The following is a 20,368-nucleotide window of genomic DNA, read 5'->3' on the forward strand; positions in this document are numbered from 1 at the left end:
GTCTAACCCAAACAGTGATCTTCCTGTTTAGTGGGAGACCCTGACTCAAAGGTCTAAGGCAGAGAGCAATGCCCTCGTCTGACCTGTGCATGAGTGCAGCTGTGTGCACACAGAAACACACTCGCGTGCATACACCAGGGCACCACACGCACAGACACACTCTTAGGTGAAGAAAGGAGATGTGTTCAGTGTGTAATTAGAGAGTGAGATCAGGAGAATGGAGCAAATAGCCGCCACTTGCCTCATTCTAAAGAGGCACTACAATAGGATAATCCAGACGAGCACTTTGGGACTCCTGTCTCCCGGGTCCCAGGATGGGTTATCTCAGAGAGGATGCAAGGAGGGTTGACACTCTGGCATTACTGTCTTTTCTCAAACGTCAGAGCTGTTAGGTGTTGCAGGGAGGTTGTTGGGAGGAAGAGATCTTCAGTATTGCATAGGCGTTGGACTATTTAAATTCTGAGGCCCATTCCATGTCCTATTTGCCCACAGTCAAACCATAAGGGCCATTTGCTTCCTTCCGTTTTTGGCTTTGTGATGCTTTAACATCAACTGTGACTTGCCTGTGTTTGGCACAGTACTTGAGGCAAGCCTTATCTGGCAGCCTATGGGAGCTGGTACAGCTTGCACAGGGATGTTCTTGTCCCAGTTTCCAAACCCGGAGGGAGAAACATCCTGCAGGGAGAGGAAGTGGCCCTCTGTTCCCCCAATCCTGGACTTCAGGAAGGTCTCCTCCCAGGCAAACCAAATGTTGGCAGAGTCCTTGTGTCAAAATCCCCAACTGTGTCCTCAGGGAAGCCGATGAGTAGGCAGAAGATGCTGACAGACAGAAGGAAAGCAAGCAGAGAAGACACCAGGCTCCTGGGAGACAGACAGCTGAGGGAGGGGCCTCTGTGGCTCCAGCTGGAGGGAGGCAGGCCCTAGCTAGCATTCCATTTTCCTGGGCCTCAGCTGAACTAGAAACCAACCCAAAAAGCAGAGCCATCTCGGGTTACATCTTAGATGATCGGGTAGAACCTGACTCTGATGAGCCTCAGGGAGGCCATAGCTTTCCACAGTCAACCTGTATTTATATAACCCGGAATAGTAAGTGTATAATGCATTCTTCAAGGATTTATAGCTTTAAGTCATTATCTTCTTTTGAGACAGGGTCTCATTATGTAGACCTGGCTGTCCTGGAACTTGCTCTGTAGACCACAATGGCCTTGAACTCCCAGAGATGTGCCTGCATCTTCCTCCCTAGTAGAAGAGCTAGAACAAAGGACTCAAAGCAAAGTGACACATTTCAAGGAGCAGCAGCAGGGTTGGCAAGACTCAACAGGAAAATCTAGAGGTAGAGAATGGCCAGGCAGAGGAGATCAGATCCTGCATGAACTTATAGATCCTTAGAAGGGCTTTGGCTTGTCCTCTGATTAAAATCAGGAGTTACAGGGGTCAGAAGATGACTCAGTCAGCACAGTGCTTGCTAAGCAAGCATGAGGACCTACATTTGGATTACCAGCACCCACAGTGAAGCATGGCAGGTGGTACACTTGTAATCCCAGCACTGGTAGGTGAGGACTTGCTGAATACTCATTCTAGTCAACTGGTAGGCTCCAGGTTCACAGAGAGACCCATCTCAGTAAGTAGAGAGCAACCAAACAAAAGACACTGGCTTTCGGTCTCTATACATAGGTGCACAAATGTGCACCACACATGAATATATGTGTGAACATGTCTGCAAACATGCACACAAAATAAATAAAAATGTGGAGGGCAAAAAAGTGGTACTGTCTGTGTAATGTCAAAAGATCACTTTATTGTGCTGTTCTTCAGCAAGGTCTCTGGCCCAGGCTGTCCTTGAACTCCCCATGTAACTGAGGCTGATCTTGAACTTTGCTTTGGAGCCTGTCCTGGAACTGGCTCCGTAGACCAAGCTGGCCTGGAACTCACAGAGATCCACCTGCCTCTGCCTCCCAAGTGCTGGGATTAAAGGCGTGCGCCACCAATGCTGGCTGATGATCCTGAACTTCTAATCATCCTGTATTCACCTATAGAGTGCTGGAATTACAGGTGAACATGACTGGCTAATGCAATGCTGGGGGTCAAACCTAGGGCCTCCTGCATACTAAGCTACATCCCCATCCAAAGACCATTTTAGATGCCATATTGAAGGCTTTTTATAGTAACTGAGACAAGAGGTTAAGTGGTCCACATTCGTCATACAAATACCTGATATAGAGGCAGATCACAGCAGGTCAAAGGGGAGCCCTGGCCATGTAGCTACATAGTTAAGTGTAAAGCTAACCTGTGCTACACAAGACCCTGTCTCAAAAACCATTGCCAATAAAACACCCCTTCATCCATGCTCAATCAAGCAACTATAACTAAACTCAGTGGGTAACAAAAACAACAACAAGACGGGAAAGTAGGGGAGGACCTTGATGGGGACAGCATTTCAGCGGGAGAGGGAGAGGATAAAGGGGGAGAGGTGAAATGGCTAAATCCCATTCTATACGTGTATGAGATCAAAGAACCAAAAAAGGGACTATGGCTCAGACCAAGGGGCTACAGCAGATGAGCGATGAGAAGTGGTATGGTGAGCCCAGTGTGGTGATACACCACTTTAATCCCACCACTGGGGACGCAGGGGCAGGCGGATCTCTGTGAGTTCAAGGCCAGCCTGGTCTACAGAGTAAGTTCCAGGATATCCAGGGCTACACAGAGAAACCCTGTCTTTAAAAAACAACGAAACAAAACCAACCAACCAAAAAAGTTGCATTGTGGGGTTGTCAAATGGCTCGGGGTGGGGATGGGGAGTAAAAATGCTTGCCAGCCCATGTAACCACGTAAAAGTAGGAGAACCAAAACCATCCACATAGATCTCCATAGAGGTGCTGTAGTATGTCCACACACAAGTGTATACATACACACACTAACACACACACACTCACACAGACACACACACTAACATACACACACACTGATACACACACTAACACACACTGATACACAGACACACACACATACACACACACTGATACACACATACTAACACACACACTGATACACACACACTGACACACTGACAGACACACACACTGACACACACTGATACACACACACTGATACACACTGAAACACACACACATACACTGATACACACACTAACACACACAGACACATACACACACACTGACACATACACACACTAACACACACTGATATATACACACAGACACACACTGACACACACACACACTGATACACACACACTGAAACACACACACATACACTGATACACACACTAACACACAGACACATACACACACACTGACACATACACACACTAACACACACTGATATATACACACAGACACACACTGACACACACACACACACACACTGATACACACACACACACAAGAAGCTATATTGCGGGTATTTGTTAAAGGTAGGTAGGCACAACAGGATTCCTCACAGTTTCAACTTTCAGTTTGAGGTTTGAGAGAAATAGAGAAGTTAAAAATGACTCAGGTTTTGGGCCTGGGCCACAAAGGGTTTTCTCTGTAATGCAGAAGTGGGTAATGAAGCCTTTATGGGAGAAGGCTAGTCTGAATTCCAGAAGAAGCTCTGGGCTGGAGAGATAAATGTAGAAGCCCATATCAAATGCAGACATCCATGGTACCTATGTGGTGTGGGTGTGGGTTGGTTCCAGGCCCCCCTGTGAATACCACCATCTGATGATGCCGAAGTCCCCGATATAAATACTGCCATATTCTTTGCATTTAATCTCTGCATATGCTCTCACATACATTTTTTTTGCTTTTAGACAGAGACTTGCTTATGCTGGTCTTGGACTTTGAATTTGCCTGTCTCAGCCTTTCTAGGGCTGGGATTACAGGCATGTGCCACTATATCCAGCCCGTGTTCTTTAAATCTCAGCTCCTTCAGTTGTGGACTGACTCTACATAGGATCTCATAACTGAACTGGGGTTATGAAAAATTTGGCAACAGTAAAGCGATTCTGAACAGACAACTCCAAATTAATAAGAGAATCAAATGCATAATGAATTCAAGGTGTTTTTTTAGCCCCACTCACTTGTGTGGCACCAAAGAGCTTTCACCACAGCCATGGTAAAGCTAACGGGAGCTGCCTGAAACACACACACACACACACACACACACACACACACGCACACACGCACGCACGCACACACACACAATCTTTTGTTTATTTTGGTTTTTAGAGACAGGGTTTCTCTGTATTACTTTGGAGCCTGTCCCGCAACTTGCTCTATAGACCAGGCTGGCCTCGAACTCACAGCAATTCACCTGCCCTGCCTCGCCAGTGCTGGGGTTAAAGATATGCGCCACCAAGGCCTGGTACACACACAATCTTTTTAAAAAATCATTAAATGAGGGGTTGGAGAGGTAACTCATCTGTTAAGAGCACTGGCTGCTCTTCCTGGGAACCCGTGTTTAATTTCCAGCATCCACATGGTGGCTCACAACCATGTAACTCCAGTCCCAGGTGACCCAACACCTTCTGGCTTCAGAGGCACCAGGTACTCATGTGGCATAGATGCAAACATGTAGCAGACATTCATACACATAAAATTAAAAAAAATAAAATCTTAAAGATGAAGACGGAATGTCACACTACAGAGCGTGAAGCCTGGTACATGCTAGGCATTTATAAGTAATCATTTTAATCAGGCGTCTTAATAGAAGAATGGTACAAAGTCACGGAATACAACTTCCCTTTTTTTTTTTCTTTTTCTTTTTCCTTTTTTTGGAAGTGAGGTTACATGTATCCCAGGCTGTCCTTGAGTTGATGCTATAGGCTGAGGATGACCTTGAACTTCCCATTCTCCTGCCCCCACCTTCTTCCTAAATGCTGGGATTATAGCCCTATACCACCACACCTGGTGTATTTGGTGCCGGGGACTGAACTCAGGGCTTCATGCATGGAAGACTGATACTCTACTAAGTGAGCTACATGCCCAGCCCCATAAGGATACAACTTTGACCTCAGTTTAAGTCTTTAATTAGCCATCTGAAGGTTTGCCATTGTTATGAAAGTAAATACTTCTCAGACTAAGCAAGTTTGGTACGGAAACCACCACTCTGTATAAACACAGTGGAGAAAATGCTGTGAGCAAAGCCGACTGAAGCAACAAAGTAGAGCAGAAAGCGAACCATCTCTCCTTCTCGGAGGGGCCGCTGCTCTACAGAGCTTTCCACTGCAGCTGTCATTAGGGAGGCCCAAGGATGCCTGGGCAACCTAGGATGCACGGAGGGCTTTGCCTCCTTCTCTGATCAAAAAGACATGCATTTTAGCTCCAGGAATTCATCAGGGCCACTTTTACCAGGCATTGGCAAGCTATGGTTTGAAAGGTTAAGCCGATTATTAATAATGATTAACTAGGTGAGGTGGTTTTCTCCTATAATCCCAGCACTTGAGAGGTTGGAGGCAGGAAGATCAGTGGCTCTTGGTCTTGGTCTCACACATCAGGAAAATGGGGAGAGGGGGGAAGAGGGCTCTGTGGGTGAAAGTGCATAGAGCTTGAGGACCTGAGTGAAGACACACACAGAGGACTGGACAGACAGACAGACAGACAGACACACACACACACACAAACGAGGACTGGACAGATGGCTCTGCCGTTAAGAGCACCAATTTCGAGAGGATCCTGAATCAATTCCCAGCACCCACATGGCAGCTCACAACAGTCTGTAACTCCAGGATTTGACACCCTCACACAGACATGCATGCAGGCAAAACACCAATGCACATGAAATAAAAATAAAAAAAAAATTTAAAAAGTTCTAACAAAGAATTATCTGGGTGCTAGCTTAGGTTCTCCGTGCTTGCTGTATGAACTATGGTGATGGAAAGAAGACTCTTGTTGGGGCGAGAAGGGAGGGTTCCCGGAGGGAGGGGTCTTTCCAAATCTCACAGGGGACACTTCAGACATCGAGATCAGAGTGTGCATGGTGATGTGTAATCTCAGCACTTGGGACAAGCAGGCAGGAAGATCAGTTAGGGTCCAGCCTGGGTGACACGAGATCCTCACCTGAAAACAAACAAAGAAACAAAAGATAAAAACAAGACACGAATCCATCAAGGCCATTAATTTTAGAAGTGCTGCCAACATTTATCGGTCATGCATCTTCAGGGAAACTGGAAGAGCCGGCTGCAGATGTGGGTCCAGCTTGAGGTACTCATCGAGCCTTGAGAATGCAGAGAGGAAATCCAGGACGTCAGGGCTAGTCCAGCCCGGCGGCGGCGGCGGAGACAGGGACAGCCGGTTTGTACCTGGGCGCGGTTAAGGTCCCAGGTTACCGCCGCATCGAAGGGCGGGCGGCTGTGCCGCTCACCTGACACATCCTGCCCGCCCTACCGCGCTGCAAGCCCGGAGTGACAGTGACGCGCGCAGGGCAGCGCTTCTACTTGGCGACCCGGTGAAAGGCAGGGTGGCCACCAAGCCTAGGACTAAGCCAGGCCGCGCACGCGCAGTCCCGCGGGGAGGGGGCCGGCGCGGGGCTCCCGCGCACGCGCAGCGGCCTCCCGCTCCTCCGGCAGCCCCGCCCCAGGCCCCGCCCTCAGGTTTGGTCCCCGCCCCCGCAGGCGCGGTCAGCGCCTGAGCCCCGAACGCCCATATCCGGGTTCCCGCCGCCGCCGCCGCCGCCGCCGCCGCCTCGGCCTCGCTCCCGCTGCCCTGTCAGGAGTGGTGTGATTCCCGACCAAGATGGCGGCCGTGGGGCGAGTCGGCTCGTTCGGTTCTTCTCCACCCGGGCTAGCCTCCGCTTACGCCGGCGGGCCCCTGGCCCACGAGCTGGCGTCGGGCAGCGGCGGCCCCGCGCCGGGCGACGACGAGGACGGGCAGAACCTCTGGTAACGACCGCACCCCTCTCTGGTCCCCCGCGGGTTATCGGCTGGCTCGGGGCGGACGCCTCGGGGATCCCAGAGCCCCGCGGGAGCCGGGCGCCGGGCGCCGGGAGCCGGGCGGGGCCTCCCGGGAGCTGGGGCCGGCGGTGCCCGCCCTCGGCCCGGCCCGGCCCGGCCTCAGCCTGCGCCTTGCTCCCCGTTAGGTCCTGCATCCTCAGCGAGGTCTCCACGCGCTCGCGCTCCAAGCTCCCGACCGGGAAGAACGTGCTGCTGCTGGGTAAGTGGGCTCGGCCGGGGCCGGGGATGTCGCGACGCTCACCCATCCATCCGCTCGCCCACTCCCTTTGTGCGGACAGCGGGCCCGGCCGCGACCCGCCTCCCGACCTGCGGCTGACAGCTGGGGGACGAGGGGACCCCGGTTCTCCCGGCTTGGACCCTCCCGTCCTTTCTCCTCCCTGGGATGTGGGGCGACCCTGTCATCTCCCCCTGGGAGAGACAGGATGAACAGAACACCCTAGGGGAATCCTAGTGGTCTGAGGGTCTACCTAGACAAACGGGGACAGTTTTTCCTTTCATAACAGAGATTGGTTAGCAGGAGGGCTCCAGCGCAAATGCATGCCGTTAATATTTAATAGCCGACTCTTTTGTGTAGTTGACAGGAGCCAGAGACTGGGTCGTGATGAGTGTTATTTGAATCAACTGTGCACTCGGGTTGCAGTTGCCTTTTTAGCTGTCACCTAATAACTCTGAAATTTGTAAAGGGCAGTAGAACAGCGTTCTCAATTATTTCCTTCAGCCGAATGGCTAGAGAATAAGGGAGGCATGTTTCTCCCCGTTCGCTTATGTTTTTTTTTTTTTTTTTTTTTAATCTCTACTGGTTGGAAAGTGGGGATAAAGGACGGAAGGACAGCAAGACAATCCCAGCCTCACAGTTTTGCAAGTTTTCCCAGCTCCGGGAGAAATTTCTCGTTTTTATTTTTTATTAATTTATTTTTCCATGCAAGATATTGGAGTGTATAATAAGATTACAATTATATTTTAAAACTTAGATGTGGATGTCTCAAGACCCTTGCATTTTAGCCAAAAGCCCGGGAAGCTGTGCCTGAAGAGTTTTTGTTATGTGTGCCTAGGAATTGCTACCTGAGAGGCTTTACAGTTGACTGTGAATGGGTAGGTAGGAAGAAATGACTCATTTTCTATGACCTGTCATTATATGCATATGTCTTTGTGTTGTATAAAGCTGTGGTCCAGCTAGTTGGAAAAATCGGCTTTGTACACTTACCTTGCTTTTCGAGTGATGGAAGGCACCACGTGCAGATAGCTTAGATTGAATAAAAGCCCTTGTCACATACAAACCGTATGATCTTAAGTAAGCCGGTAGGTGTCTGTAAACCTGGCTTCCTTCATCTTTCAAATGAGAGCTGTGGTAATAACTGTGCCTGGCTCCTGGAATTGTGGGAGGGTCAAATGAGGCGCTGTGGGAAACCAGGCAGCAGATCTATTCGATGGCTTGACTGAATGACAAAACATTCCAATCTGGAGACGACTGTAACAAGTGACTTAGAGTTGCTGTAGTGCCTGCTGCTCCTACTGCAGTGTGCCCAGTTAAAAACAGGAAAGGGTTACGGCCTACATAAGAAATATCGATAGGGCAGAGATAAAGGAGGGTCCCAAAGCAACAAACCCAAAGCAGTTCTAGACAATGTCTTTAATTGCTGATGTAGACAGATTACTAACTGCTACAGGGGACTTAAGACTGTGTGGCCACCTTGAAGTGGATTCTGTTTTGGTTACTCTGTTAGATTTCTTTTCTTCCCAATCTCACCAATGAAAAAGAGCAGTCTTGTTCCTGTCTGGTGTTTTCTAGATCCTTCTGACAGAGTTAGTCTATAAGACTTGGTGTACTTGGAGGCCCCACACTCTACCTAGGCTAAGTTTTCTTTCTTATGAACTTAATAGTTCAGAAAGCTCCATCTGGTGTCAGGTTATATAAGCCTGAAATGTCATGTTTTTTCTTTCAGTACTCTTAGGGTTTCCCTGAGTCCTTTTCAGAAAGCTTTGGGAAAAGCTGATCATTGATTTTTAGACACGTTATGCAAAAATACAGTTACTTTTTACAAAATTCTCTAAAGAGTTCTTAGAGCCACATAATTATCAGGTATTAAAGCTGCATTTAGTTTGTGGAGGTGGAGGAAGGAAACACACAGCAGGTGTCCAGGTGTCTTTGTTATGAGTTTGAGGCTGTCAGGCCTGGGAGGTAGATGCTAGGCTCTAATGTGTCACTCATGAGTGAGGGGGCTGTTTTGGAGTCTATATTCAAAGAAAAAAGAAATCTGAGCCTGTTAACAAGGCTTTGTGTTTCAGAAATAGCCCAGTAAGAGGGCTGATATAGGCCTTTGCCTGATTCCCTTGCATAGTGACACTATATACATAGCCACACACTACAGTGTAACCCTGAGCTTCACCTTTCCTGCAGTAGGATAAAGGAGTCAGATCTATAGGTAAGGGATTACCAAAAGTATTTTCTTTGCTTTGTGTGTGTGTGTGGGAGGGGGTTATATATACATGCATTCAGAGGTATCAGATTCCCCTGGAGCTGGGATTACAGGCAGTTGTAGGCTCCCTGATGTGGATGCTGTGTTTCGAATTCAGGTCCTCAGCAAGAGCAGTATGCACTCTTAACCACTGAGCTGTTTCAGAAACATTTTCATGCACATCTCATCTACAGTTCTGTCGCCCACTCTGGAGGGAAGATGATAGCACCCATTTATAGATGAGGTGTGATTTAGATACAGTTAAATGGTTCTGTGTGGTGTGGCACTGCTTTAGCTTTCTAACTGGATTGAAGTCCCTTCAAGGACAACAGTGCCATACATAAAAACTCTTACTACTCAATGGTTATTTTTGATTCAAAATACCAGTAATTATTTAAAGGAAAAATATGGTCTTAATGACTAAAGGCGCTGTATAGGGAGATCTGTGTTTAAAAAGAAGCTGGGTGATTTGGTGATGTGTACCTTTTGTCCCAGTATTTGGAGATTCAGTCAGGAGTGAATGCAAAGCCATTCCCAGTTACATAGTAAGACAACAACAACAAACCAGAATCACAAAGCAAACCTAGAGCAAGGGGCTGGAGAGGTGGCCGAGCAGCTAAGAGCGAGCAGCTAAGAGCACTTGCTCTCACAGAGGGCCCAGGGCCACATGGTGGCTCATAACCATGTTTAATTCCAGGTCCAGGGCTTCTGATGCCCTCTCTGGCTCCTCACCAGGCACACCAGTGGGGCACACACACGTGCACTAAACACTCATAAACATAAACAGCCCCCCCAAACCCTAAACAAACAGAACAACTCCTAAAAAACAAAACAACGAACAACCTAACAGGGAAAGATGAAGAAAATCCAAGTCCTTATTGGGCTTTGGGATGTGACTTATTGAGGGATATAACTGGCCATGACACTTGTGAATAAGCAGCCTTTAATCTACATGGGCCTGGCTCATAGTGAAGTCCAGAAAGACTGACAGCACTCGATCTGTATCTTTCTCCTTTTTTCGTGGGGGTGAGGTGGGTAGTAGGGATTGAACTGGAGCCTCACACATGATAGGCAGGCATTTAGCACTGAGGTGATCCTGAGCCCCTGAACTATTACTCTTTTGAGGAGCGGGGATTAAAGATCCCCAGGTTTCTGTACCCGGGAAGCATGTTTTTATTAGTTATGTTGATGCTGTTTCCTGGTTTAGTGATTGTGAGACTATGATACCAGTGATTGACAGATAAAAGCATCTCTCATAACTTGAGTTGAGGATTGGCATAAAATTATGTGTTTAGTATATGTTACTATTAAAAAATACACCAAATCCAAAATGTTTTGAGGATCAGATAGCATATTGTTATCTTAAAATAGCGTGGTGGTAGAGCATGCCTTTAATCCCAGCACTGGGGAGGCAGAGGCAGATGAATCTCTGAGTTCAGGCCAACCTTATCTACAAACAAACAAAAAGTCAGGGCCAGGCAAGTTTTCTGTGGAAGTAATGTATGCTTTGTGAGCCATATAGTTAGTCTCTTGCAATTCCTCAGTTCTGCTCTCTAGTCCCCAAACAGCCACAGATAATACATGAATGAGTGAAACATAGCTGCGTTTCAATAAATCTTTATTTGTAGAAACAGGCAACAGGCTAGTTTTTGTCCTGACCTGAAATTGGTTAGTTCCTATAATCCCTTTGTTTCTATTAGTTTTATCCCTAATCAAAAATGACAGTTAATGGAGGTTTTATTCAATGGGTTATGGTATTTGGCACAGTAGGTAATCAGTGAGTATGTGTTGCATGCATGATGAATTAACCCTCAGTATGGTTGAGTAGAGATTTAAGAATTAAGAGTAGACACATTTCCCCCAGTGCTACTGTCAAAAACAGAAAGCAGAGCTGCAATAGTGATAGATATAGACTGGTAGAATGGTTCTTCAGCTGGAGTGAAGTTCACCCAAAGAGAACTCCAGCCAAAGCACTTTGAATGTTGAGGTGAGTAGGTGGACATGGTGGCACACCCCCCTAATACTTGAGAGGTGGAGGCAAGAGAATTGGGAATTCAGCATCATCCCCATTACATAATGAGTTAGAGTTCAGCCTGAACTACATGAAACTCTTGTTTCAAAAAAGCCAAACCAAACAACAAAAAAAAAACTTTGTATTGATGGGCACACCACTCCATTTCTTCAGCAGTTTTAGAATTATACTGTGCAGAATCATCCAAGGAAAACTGGGTTGAGAGTCCCTTTCTGCTCTCCAGAAGCTTGTACAGTCCTATGGGAAGATGACTGAGTAAGACAAGCCCATGAAATGTCAGTGTGAAGCAGTACCTTTGAGAAACTTGCTGGAAGGACACTGGCGAGGAGATTGTTGGTGAAGGGCAGTGGAAAGGTTTGAGTACCTGCTGAGAAAGGCTGAGGTACCTCAGCTGAGGTGGAAGGGGTCCACCGAGAGGCCAGGCAGCTGGGAGTAGATTCTCTTCCGTCTTTGGAGGCGGAAGCATTGGTGACGTCACCTCCTGATCTATACTTTGAGGTAATTCCATACTTCATGGTGTTAAAAGAACCAAAGACATTGTCTAAAAACTTTAAAGTGGAAAGTCACTAACTTAAAAGTTGTGCATGTTTCATGCTAGAGAAAGAAAAAATAAAATGTTAAAAAAAAAAAAAAAAAATGAAGCCAACTGCCAGGCATGGTGGCACATGACTTTAAATCCAAGCACTTGGAAGGCAAAGGCAGGCAGATCTCTGTGACTTTGAGATCAGCCTGATCTACAGAGTGAGTTTCAGGACAACCTAATGAGGTCTTACTGGAAACAAAACAATACAAAACCTCCCCAAACCAAAAAACTATATATCATATAAGTTATTTATAGAAATATGCATTTAAATATGTATTATGTGTGTGGTGTGGAGTGAGGACAACTTTGCTGAGTTAGTTTTTCCTACCACTTTTTTAGCTTGAAGATTGACAACCTTTTTTAGTAACTAATTATTAAAAGATTACATCACAACCAAGTTTTGTGTTTCATATTTATGATCTGAGCAGTCCGTAGGCTGAGGAATTTAGTTTGAGACTACCCTGTGCTACAAGAGAGTTCTGTGAGCCCGATGTCTGTGGCACACGACTTTGATCCCAGCAGAGGCAGAGGCAGGCTGATCTCTGTGAGTTCGAGGCCAGTCTGGTCTACAGTACAGAGTGAGTTCCAGGACAGGTTCCAAGTCAATACAGAGAAACCCTGTCTCAAAAAACCAAAAAGAGGGAGAGAAAGAGAGTTCTGTGCCAGTTGGGCTACATAGCAAGATGTCCTCTTACGACAGCAAAAAATAATGAATTAATAACTTAATAAGAACAACAACATAAGAAACAGATTATTGCATTTTTATTCACAAAACATTTTCTAAACTGCAGGGAAGGAGGTATTTGTCTCAAATACTACATTAAATAAAGCCCCTCAGTGTATGCTAACTTATTTGCACATGACAGCCAGAGGTCTAGCAGAGTAGTATGTATGAGCATGTGAAATCAGTGTTGGTTGGTAATAAAGCTGAAACTCCCAGAAATTCTGCAGGAGCCTACACAGGGGAAACCCTTCCAGCTTTATGTGGGATCCAGAGATCAAACTCTGCTACCTTACCAGCCCAATTTTTATTTTTCCTTATTGAATAATGGTATATTTGATTGTATTGTAATTATGATTGATTATAGGTCATTATTGTTACATCTTACTTTCCATGTACCCAGTATTATCTTTGGGATAAATTCCTACGAGTGACACTGCTAAGTAACACATACCATAGCTGCTGATAAAGAGCCTTTAGTTCAGTGAGACTTTGACCTCTAGAGCAGAGGAGCTGGTATGCCATTGGGATCAGCATTTACTGGCCTTAGTGTTTATTGAATTAAACTGATTTTTAATTCCCTTTTAATCAGTTTGTGAGAGTCAGAAAAATAGCTGAGAATAGGTCCTAATGTTTTCATGTGATGGGAATTGCTAAGTGATGGGATCTATCCTGTTACACCAGTTACTCGCAGTGGTTTGTTGTGTAGTGTTTCTGCTGGCTTACAGACGAGGGCTTTGTGTTTCAGGCTTCACAGTTTCACTAGTTCAAAATTGGCTTTGTCTTTTTGCTCTGTGGATACTCCTTGATGCTTCTGAGCATTTAGTATGAACAGGTTTGTATAAAAGTTTACTCATGGCACCAAGACCTGCTGCTGGGGAACAGCCTATTCCCACTGTACCTCACCAAGGAGGGAGATGCTCACTGAGAGATGGGAGCAGGTCAAAAGCCCCATCTCTCTGGATCCTCACATACCCTGTGGGGGCTGAGTGGAAGATCTCAGCCAAAAGCAGTTGAGTGAAGGTCCTTTGTGAGGCTGGGTGTGGTGGCACACACCAGCACTTAGGATACAGAGGCAGGTAGATCTTTGTGAGTTCAGGGTCAGCCTGGTTACATAAGGAGTTCAGGGATAGAGAGACCCTGTCTCAAAAAACAAAACACAAAAAGAAAGGTCTCTCATGGGTTTTGTCACGAGAACTTTCAGATGAAACATGCTGGTTTATGTTATCTCATGCAAGATCAAATAAAGTTGCATCTTGTTTTTATATGACAGGTTGGGAATTCCTTCTCACCCGTTTATCATGATGTACACCCCGATGTATCTATCACCGGTGTGGAGATAGCAATCAAAGCTCTGCAGAGAAGGTGTGTGGCACCAAACCTATGCTAAGCAAAAGAGAAAACAGAAAAGTGAATGCAGAGCTGTTTAATTTGTCTCGTCGTGAGTGGCAGGGCTGATGCAGGCACATGGTGGTGATGTGGCTTTGTGTTCATGAGTGCTGGTGGGGCTTAAGTTGCTTTGCATTTCAGGCAGTACCACCCACTTCCTAGCCTTGTGAGCATGATGTACAGTAAGTTCTGGGAACCCTGGGAGCAGTGCTATGCTTTAGTGTTTGGGCTAGCAGTTACATCACATGCTGTGTGGCCTCTCACTTTCACCTGCTTCATGTTTTCATACAGTTCTTTTTAAAGCACTGCTGGTGGCCTACAGGAGTTTGTTGTTGTTGTTGTTGAGATTTATTTATTCATGTATTCAACATTCTGCCTGCATGTGTGCCTGCAGGCCAGAAGAGGGCACCAGATCTCATTATGGATGGTTGTGAGCCACCATGTGGTTGTTGGGAATTGAACTCCAGACCTGTGGAAGAGCAGCCAGTACTCTTTACCTCTGAGCCATCTCTCCAGTCCCTCCCCCACTTTTGTTTTAAATCTGAACTGAGGTATAAGGATTGATAGCTGTGGTTTTAGAGGAAACTGAAGTCTGGTAAGTGCTGGATCTTGTGAGTGGCTTACGTGAGCAGAGCATGGGCAGATAACATGGAATACAGGCTTGCTCACGTGGAGAGTGCCGCTGTAGTCTGCAGCAGTGATCACCAGGCTTCTGTGCCTTTGCTCATCTGTGGGTCACACAAGGCTCTTCCCTGACTGTGGCCTCTTAAACTTGGCTAGGGCAAAGCAGTTCCCAACTGTCATCAAGGAATAGCCCATGGTCATTTTGAATGGCCAACAAGCTAAGAGTGACTTTTGTTTATGTTTCTTTATGGTTTTAAAGAGCTACAGGGGGCGAGGCAGTGAGATGGCTCAGCATGTAAAAGTGCTTGCTACCAAGCCTGATGCTCTGAGTTTGGTCTTCAGGACTTGCAAAGTGGAAGCAGAGAAGCAACTTCCCGCACACTACATGTGATTAAACTTGTTTTTAATGTTAGAAGCTATAAAAGACTATGTGAGAGACCTATGTGGCCTGTAGCTTAAATTGATTTTTATAGCCATTTACATTACAAGTTTCCTGGCATCTATCTGTATGTGGACACGAAAATAACTATTATAATAGTATTTATCCAATCATGCTTTCTTCTTTTCCCATTCCCGCCTTGGAAGACAGAGCCTCCATATGTAGTCTAGGCTGACCTCAAACTTAGGATCCTTCTGCTTTTATTTCCAGAGGAAGTGCAGGGGAGTGGGATCACACCCAGCTTTCCTTTGTTTTAAAAGCAGTTTAAAATATGTCTGCTAGGACTAAGGATGCAGCTCAGTGGCAGAATGCTTGCCTACCTAGAGTATATGAGTTCCTCTGGTCAGTTCCCAATGCTGGAGAAAAAGGAAAAATGAAACCATGTTCTCCTTGAGAAAATGTAGTTTATAAAAATGCAAATTTAGATAAACTTATTTTAGCATCGTCCCTGCAGGACTCTTGACTTTACAGGGCTTTCACCTTGGATTGCCTACATAGGAACTCTACTATGTAGACCAGGCTGGCCTCACACTCAGAGAGATCCTCCTGCCTCTGCTGGGATAAAAGGAGTGTGCCTCCATGCCCAGCATATAGCCTCAAGTTTTATAAGCGTGAGTCGTGAGCAGTTTTAATAGATGTGGTAAAGGCCCAGTACAAGCAGGTACAGATGAGACACATTGTGAACAGAGAATGTGGTGGTGAGTAATGCTGGTAAAGGATTTTCAGTGGCTAAGACAGGGTTTTTGTTTTGGTGAGCAAGTAGCTAGTTATGCCAGAGAAGAATGGGATAGTTTCTAGTCTGGGACCTCCCTGTCTCTAAAGTGCTGGGATTAAAGGTGTGCCACCACCACCCAGCATATGTTTACTTATTTATGTGCCTGTGTCTGTGCTTGAGTATGTAATGGATGCCCTTGGAGGCCCCAAGAGGATGTTGGATCCCTGGAGCTGCAGTTACATGGTTGAAGCCACCTCCAGGCATGCTGGGAGCTGAACTCTAGTTAGTTCTCTGCAAGCTCAGCAAGTGCTCTAAACTTTGTAGCCATCTCTCCCGTTCCCAGTTTTATAGAGCCATTTACCTACTTTAAGAGTAGTGTTTTAGGAAATGGAAACGTATGGTAACATTCCCATCTTGTCATCTTTTTGACCTAGCTTCTTAACATTTTGATTTTCAGACCAGTTAACAGTAAAAAAAAAAAAAAAATTTCCTTTTTTTTTTTTTTTTTTTCAAGACAGCTTCTTTGTGTAACAACACTGGCTGTCCTGACCTTGCTTTGTAGATAGACCAGCTAAACGATTCTTTAAAATAGGAAAGGGGATTTGTGAAACTCACAAGAATTTGGACTTGTATTGAGTTGATGGTACCCTTCAGTGGCCATTCTATGGAAGACTAGAGATGACTAGATACTTTGTAGGCAGTGAGCAAAACATTCATACTCGCCTTCTGCAGCTTCCATTCGGAGACTAAGTGCAGCACAGGTGTGCTAGTGAGCTCTGTGGGGAAAAGGCAACAGGAGGCAAGGAAAGCTAGGGGGCATATTTCCTCCTTTACTTTTTGTTGTTGTTGTTATTACTACTGTAGAAGTTCTGGGGAGAGATGTTGCTGGATTAGTGCTGAGTGCTCTGTCACAGAGCTGCAGCCTTAGCTGCTTTTTTTGTTGTTGCTGTTTTCCAGACAGGGTTTCTCTGTGTAGGGATGTGGACCAGGCTGGCCTTGAACTCACAGAGATCCACCTGCCTCTGCCTCCCGAGTGCTGGGGCTAAAGGCGGGCGCCACCACCTCCTTACTCTCTCTCTTTTTTTAATTTTTTAAAATTAATTGTTTGGGGTGGGGAGAGAGAGAATGAATATGTATATATGTTTATCTCCCCCCTCTCCTGCCGCCCATACACACATAAACACACACACACACACACACACACACACACACGCGCACACACACACACACACACACACACGCACGCACGCACACTCACACACAGGTGTGCGTGCATGCCCTGGAATTAGGTGGAGGTCAGAAGACAATTTACAGGAGTCATTTCTCTTTTCTTTCCACCTTGTGGGTCCTAGGGACTAAACTCAGGTTGTTGGGTTTGGTTGCAAGTGCCTTTACTCCTACTGGCCATTTTAGTTTTGTTTTTATTTTAGATAGAGTCTCTAAGTTGCCTAGGTTGATCTTGAACTCACTTTGTAATTAGGACAAGACTTGAAGTATTCCTGCCTTAGCCTCCTGAGTGGGTACAGACTTGTGCTATTAGGCCTGTCCCAGACTTAAGATTCTTATACTGGCTTCTGCCACCCAGTCTTTCTAAAATATCTAAACTGCTGGTGGCTCTTCATTATCATAAGGACAGTTTGCCTTTTTAGCCTGGCATGCTGGCCTCAAGCTTGCCCCCTTGATCTACTCTTTATATAGCCCACACTGCTCTCAAGCTTGGTACCCTACCTCACTCACACAGTGCTGGGATTGTAGGCTGGGCCACCGTGCCAAATGTTTATTTGTCCTTGTTGGAAGGACACTTCCTTTGCCTGGGTTGCTGTACTCATTTTCTCTTCCTGAAATGAGTAACTCCTCGTGGTTAATTAATCCTGCAGGGTTTGGCTGAAGTGTTACCTTAGTTGTCTGACTTCAGACATCACTAGTCTCCTTTCTTAGGACAGTGACTGTGGCAGGTGGAGGTTGGTATTTCTTTTCTTTTTCATTTTTTTGAAACAAGGCTTTTCTGTGTAGCCCTGGCTATTCTAGAACTCATTCTGTAGACCAGGCTGGCCTCAAAATCACAGAGATCTGACTCTGCGCTGCCCACCTCCCCATGATGAAATTAAAGGTCATGCCACCATTGCCTGGCTGATTTTCTTTTCTTCCTTTTCTTTGTCTTTTTTAAAATTTCCAGTTAGTTCATAATTTGTAGGAGGCAGGCACCTTTCTTAATAAGCTTTCCCAAAGTTTCTCTATCATGGTGACTCAATTATTTTTAGTGTGAGAATCTACTCTCCCTCCTGAGGTGATGGATAGAAATTCTCTTCCTTATAGCCCTCAAGCAATTTCAAAGCTGTAAGTTAAATGCCATACTGCTATATAGAGCTGAGAGAATTCAAATTGCAAGACCAATACGGCAAACACTTTTGACATCCCACTTTGTAGCAGTTAGCTTTATTTCCAGCTTTTAAGCATGGTGGTTTATCATGGGAATAACTGTTATTATCATAGATATTACTGTTTTTAACCTAATCTGTTGTTTAATAGTACACCATAGAAGTAGTATACACTAGTCATTTAATTGCCACATCCTTCCTCTTAATTAGGTAAAATTATACATGCTTACTGTGTACAACATACTGTGTGGGACATATGCGCTCTGGGCAATGGCTTGTCATGTCATATGTTGCCTGTCTTGTGATGAGAAGCCTTAGCGTGCCCTGGGCAGTGCGCACACACCACACTGCAGGCTGGTGCCTAGTGCAGTGCAGGAGAATTCCGATACCACTTTCCCTTCCTACCTGAGACTTTGTGGTCTTTGTGATCTCGGCCTTACCAGTGTCTCAGCTCCGGGGAACCAGCACTGCACACTCTGTTCTATGGGCCTGTCTCTGGCCTGGGGAAGTTGTCTTTTGTGCCTGGCTTATCTCACTTAACATTGTGTCCTCTGAGTTTATTTCATTTTCACAAATTCAGTATTTCTTTTATGACTTTGTAGCAATCTGCTGTGTATTTATTTTATTTTTTTTTTTTTTTTTTTTTTTTTTTTTTTTTTTGAGGCAGGGTCTCATGCTGGCTTCAAACTCAAAGTTTAGGCTGGTTTTCCCCTTATAATCCTCCTGCCTCCAAATCCTAAATACTGAAATTATAGATATGCAACACCATGCCTGGTTTTGTTGAATTTTCTTTACCCATCTGATGATGACTCTTAGGTTGGGTTTTATATCTTGGCATTGTGGATAATGCTGCAATGAACAATAGAGTGAAAATACCTTTTCACCATACCAATCTGATTTAACATGTATGTATATTATGTATTATGTATGAATTATGTAAATAATGTCAAACTTCTGATTGATAATTATGGTTATATTTACTAATAATGAGGTGTTAAAAATGATGATGAAAATTACCAGTTTTCAACTACAGATGAAATAGTAGTGAATGTTGTGAGACACCTTCTTTTGCTTGTGGTATATGTAAGTCTGGTTTTGAATTTAGTGCAGATTAGCCTCAAGCTTTCAACACGCTGCCTCAGTCTGCTAAGTGTTGGGATTATAGGCATGTACCACCACTTCTGGTGTGTGTCAGTTTTTTCCTCTACTTGATACAAGCTAGAGTCATCAGAGAAGAGAGAACTTCAACTGAGAAAATGCTTCCATCAGATTGTCCTGTAGGCAAGTCTGTGGAATGCTTGTTTGATGATTGATGTGGGAAAGCTCAGCCTATTGTGGACCATACCCTCTGTGGAAAGGTGGTCCTATGGTTATAAGAAGACAAAGAGGGATAGAGAGAAGGTTCAAAGGTTAAAAACACTGGCTACTCTTTCAGAGGACCTGGGTTCAATTCCCATCACCCATACAGCTCACAGAAACCTGTAACTCCTGTTCCAGGGGGTCTGATATCCTCTTCAGACCTCCACAGGGCAGGCACTCACATGGTGAACAGTCGTACATGTGGGCAAAAATTCAGGCAATAAAATAAATGAAAAGAAAGAAAGCAGGAAGAGCAAACTAGTAAGTAGCACTTGTCCATTGTCCCTGCTTCAGCTTCTGCTTCCAGGGTCCTGCCTGGAGTTCCTGCCCTGCTTCCCTGCGTGATGGACTGCTGTAAGCTGTTAGGTGAAATACTGGCACACACCAAAGTTGTTTTTGGTATTGGTCTTTATTACAGCCATAGAAACCTAACTAAGACACTTGACATCTGGAATACTTTGCTTTTTTAAACTTTAATTAGGTTTATTTGAAGTGTGTTATGTGTGTGTGTGTTTGTATGTGCTGGTGTCTGTTGGATCCCTGAGTTTGAGGCCATCAGGCCATCCTGGTCTATTGTGTGAGTTAGGACAGGCATGTTGAAAAACCAGAGATGGAGAGGGAGGAAGGGAGAGAGGAAGGGAGAGAGAGAGAGAGAGATGGAAAGGGAGGGAGGGAGGGAGAGATCCTGTCTTGACTTCCTCTGGTGACACACTTCCTCCA

At 45.4% G+C, this 20,368-nt stretch overlaps 1 protein-coding gene across 1 annotated transcript in view; it reads left to right on the forward strand.

Annotated features, from left to right (window-relative positions):
* Positions 1-6,636: 6,636 nt before the first annotated feature.
* Positions 6,637-20,368, forward strand: part of Dync1li1 (dynein cytoplasmic 1 light intermediate chain 1) — a 33,444-nt gene continuing 19,712 nt past the window's right edge. The window contains exons 1-2 of the mRNA XM_051201944.1: positions 6,637-6,880; positions 7,078-7,151. Of these exons, the coding sequence (XP_051057901.1) occupies positions 6,735-6,880; positions 7,078-7,151 (220 nt within the window). The 5' untranslated portion in view covers positions 6,637-6,734. The remainder of the gene's footprint in view (positions 6,881-7,077; positions 7,152-20,368) is intronic.

The sequence above is a fragment of the Phodopus roborovskii genome, unplaced genomic scaffold, assembly GCF_943737965.1.
Source record: "Phodopus roborovskii unplaced genomic scaffold, PHOROB, whole genome shotgun sequence".
NCBI lineage: Eukaryota > Metazoa > Chordata > Mammalia > Rodentia > Cricetidae > Phodopus > Phodopus roborovskii.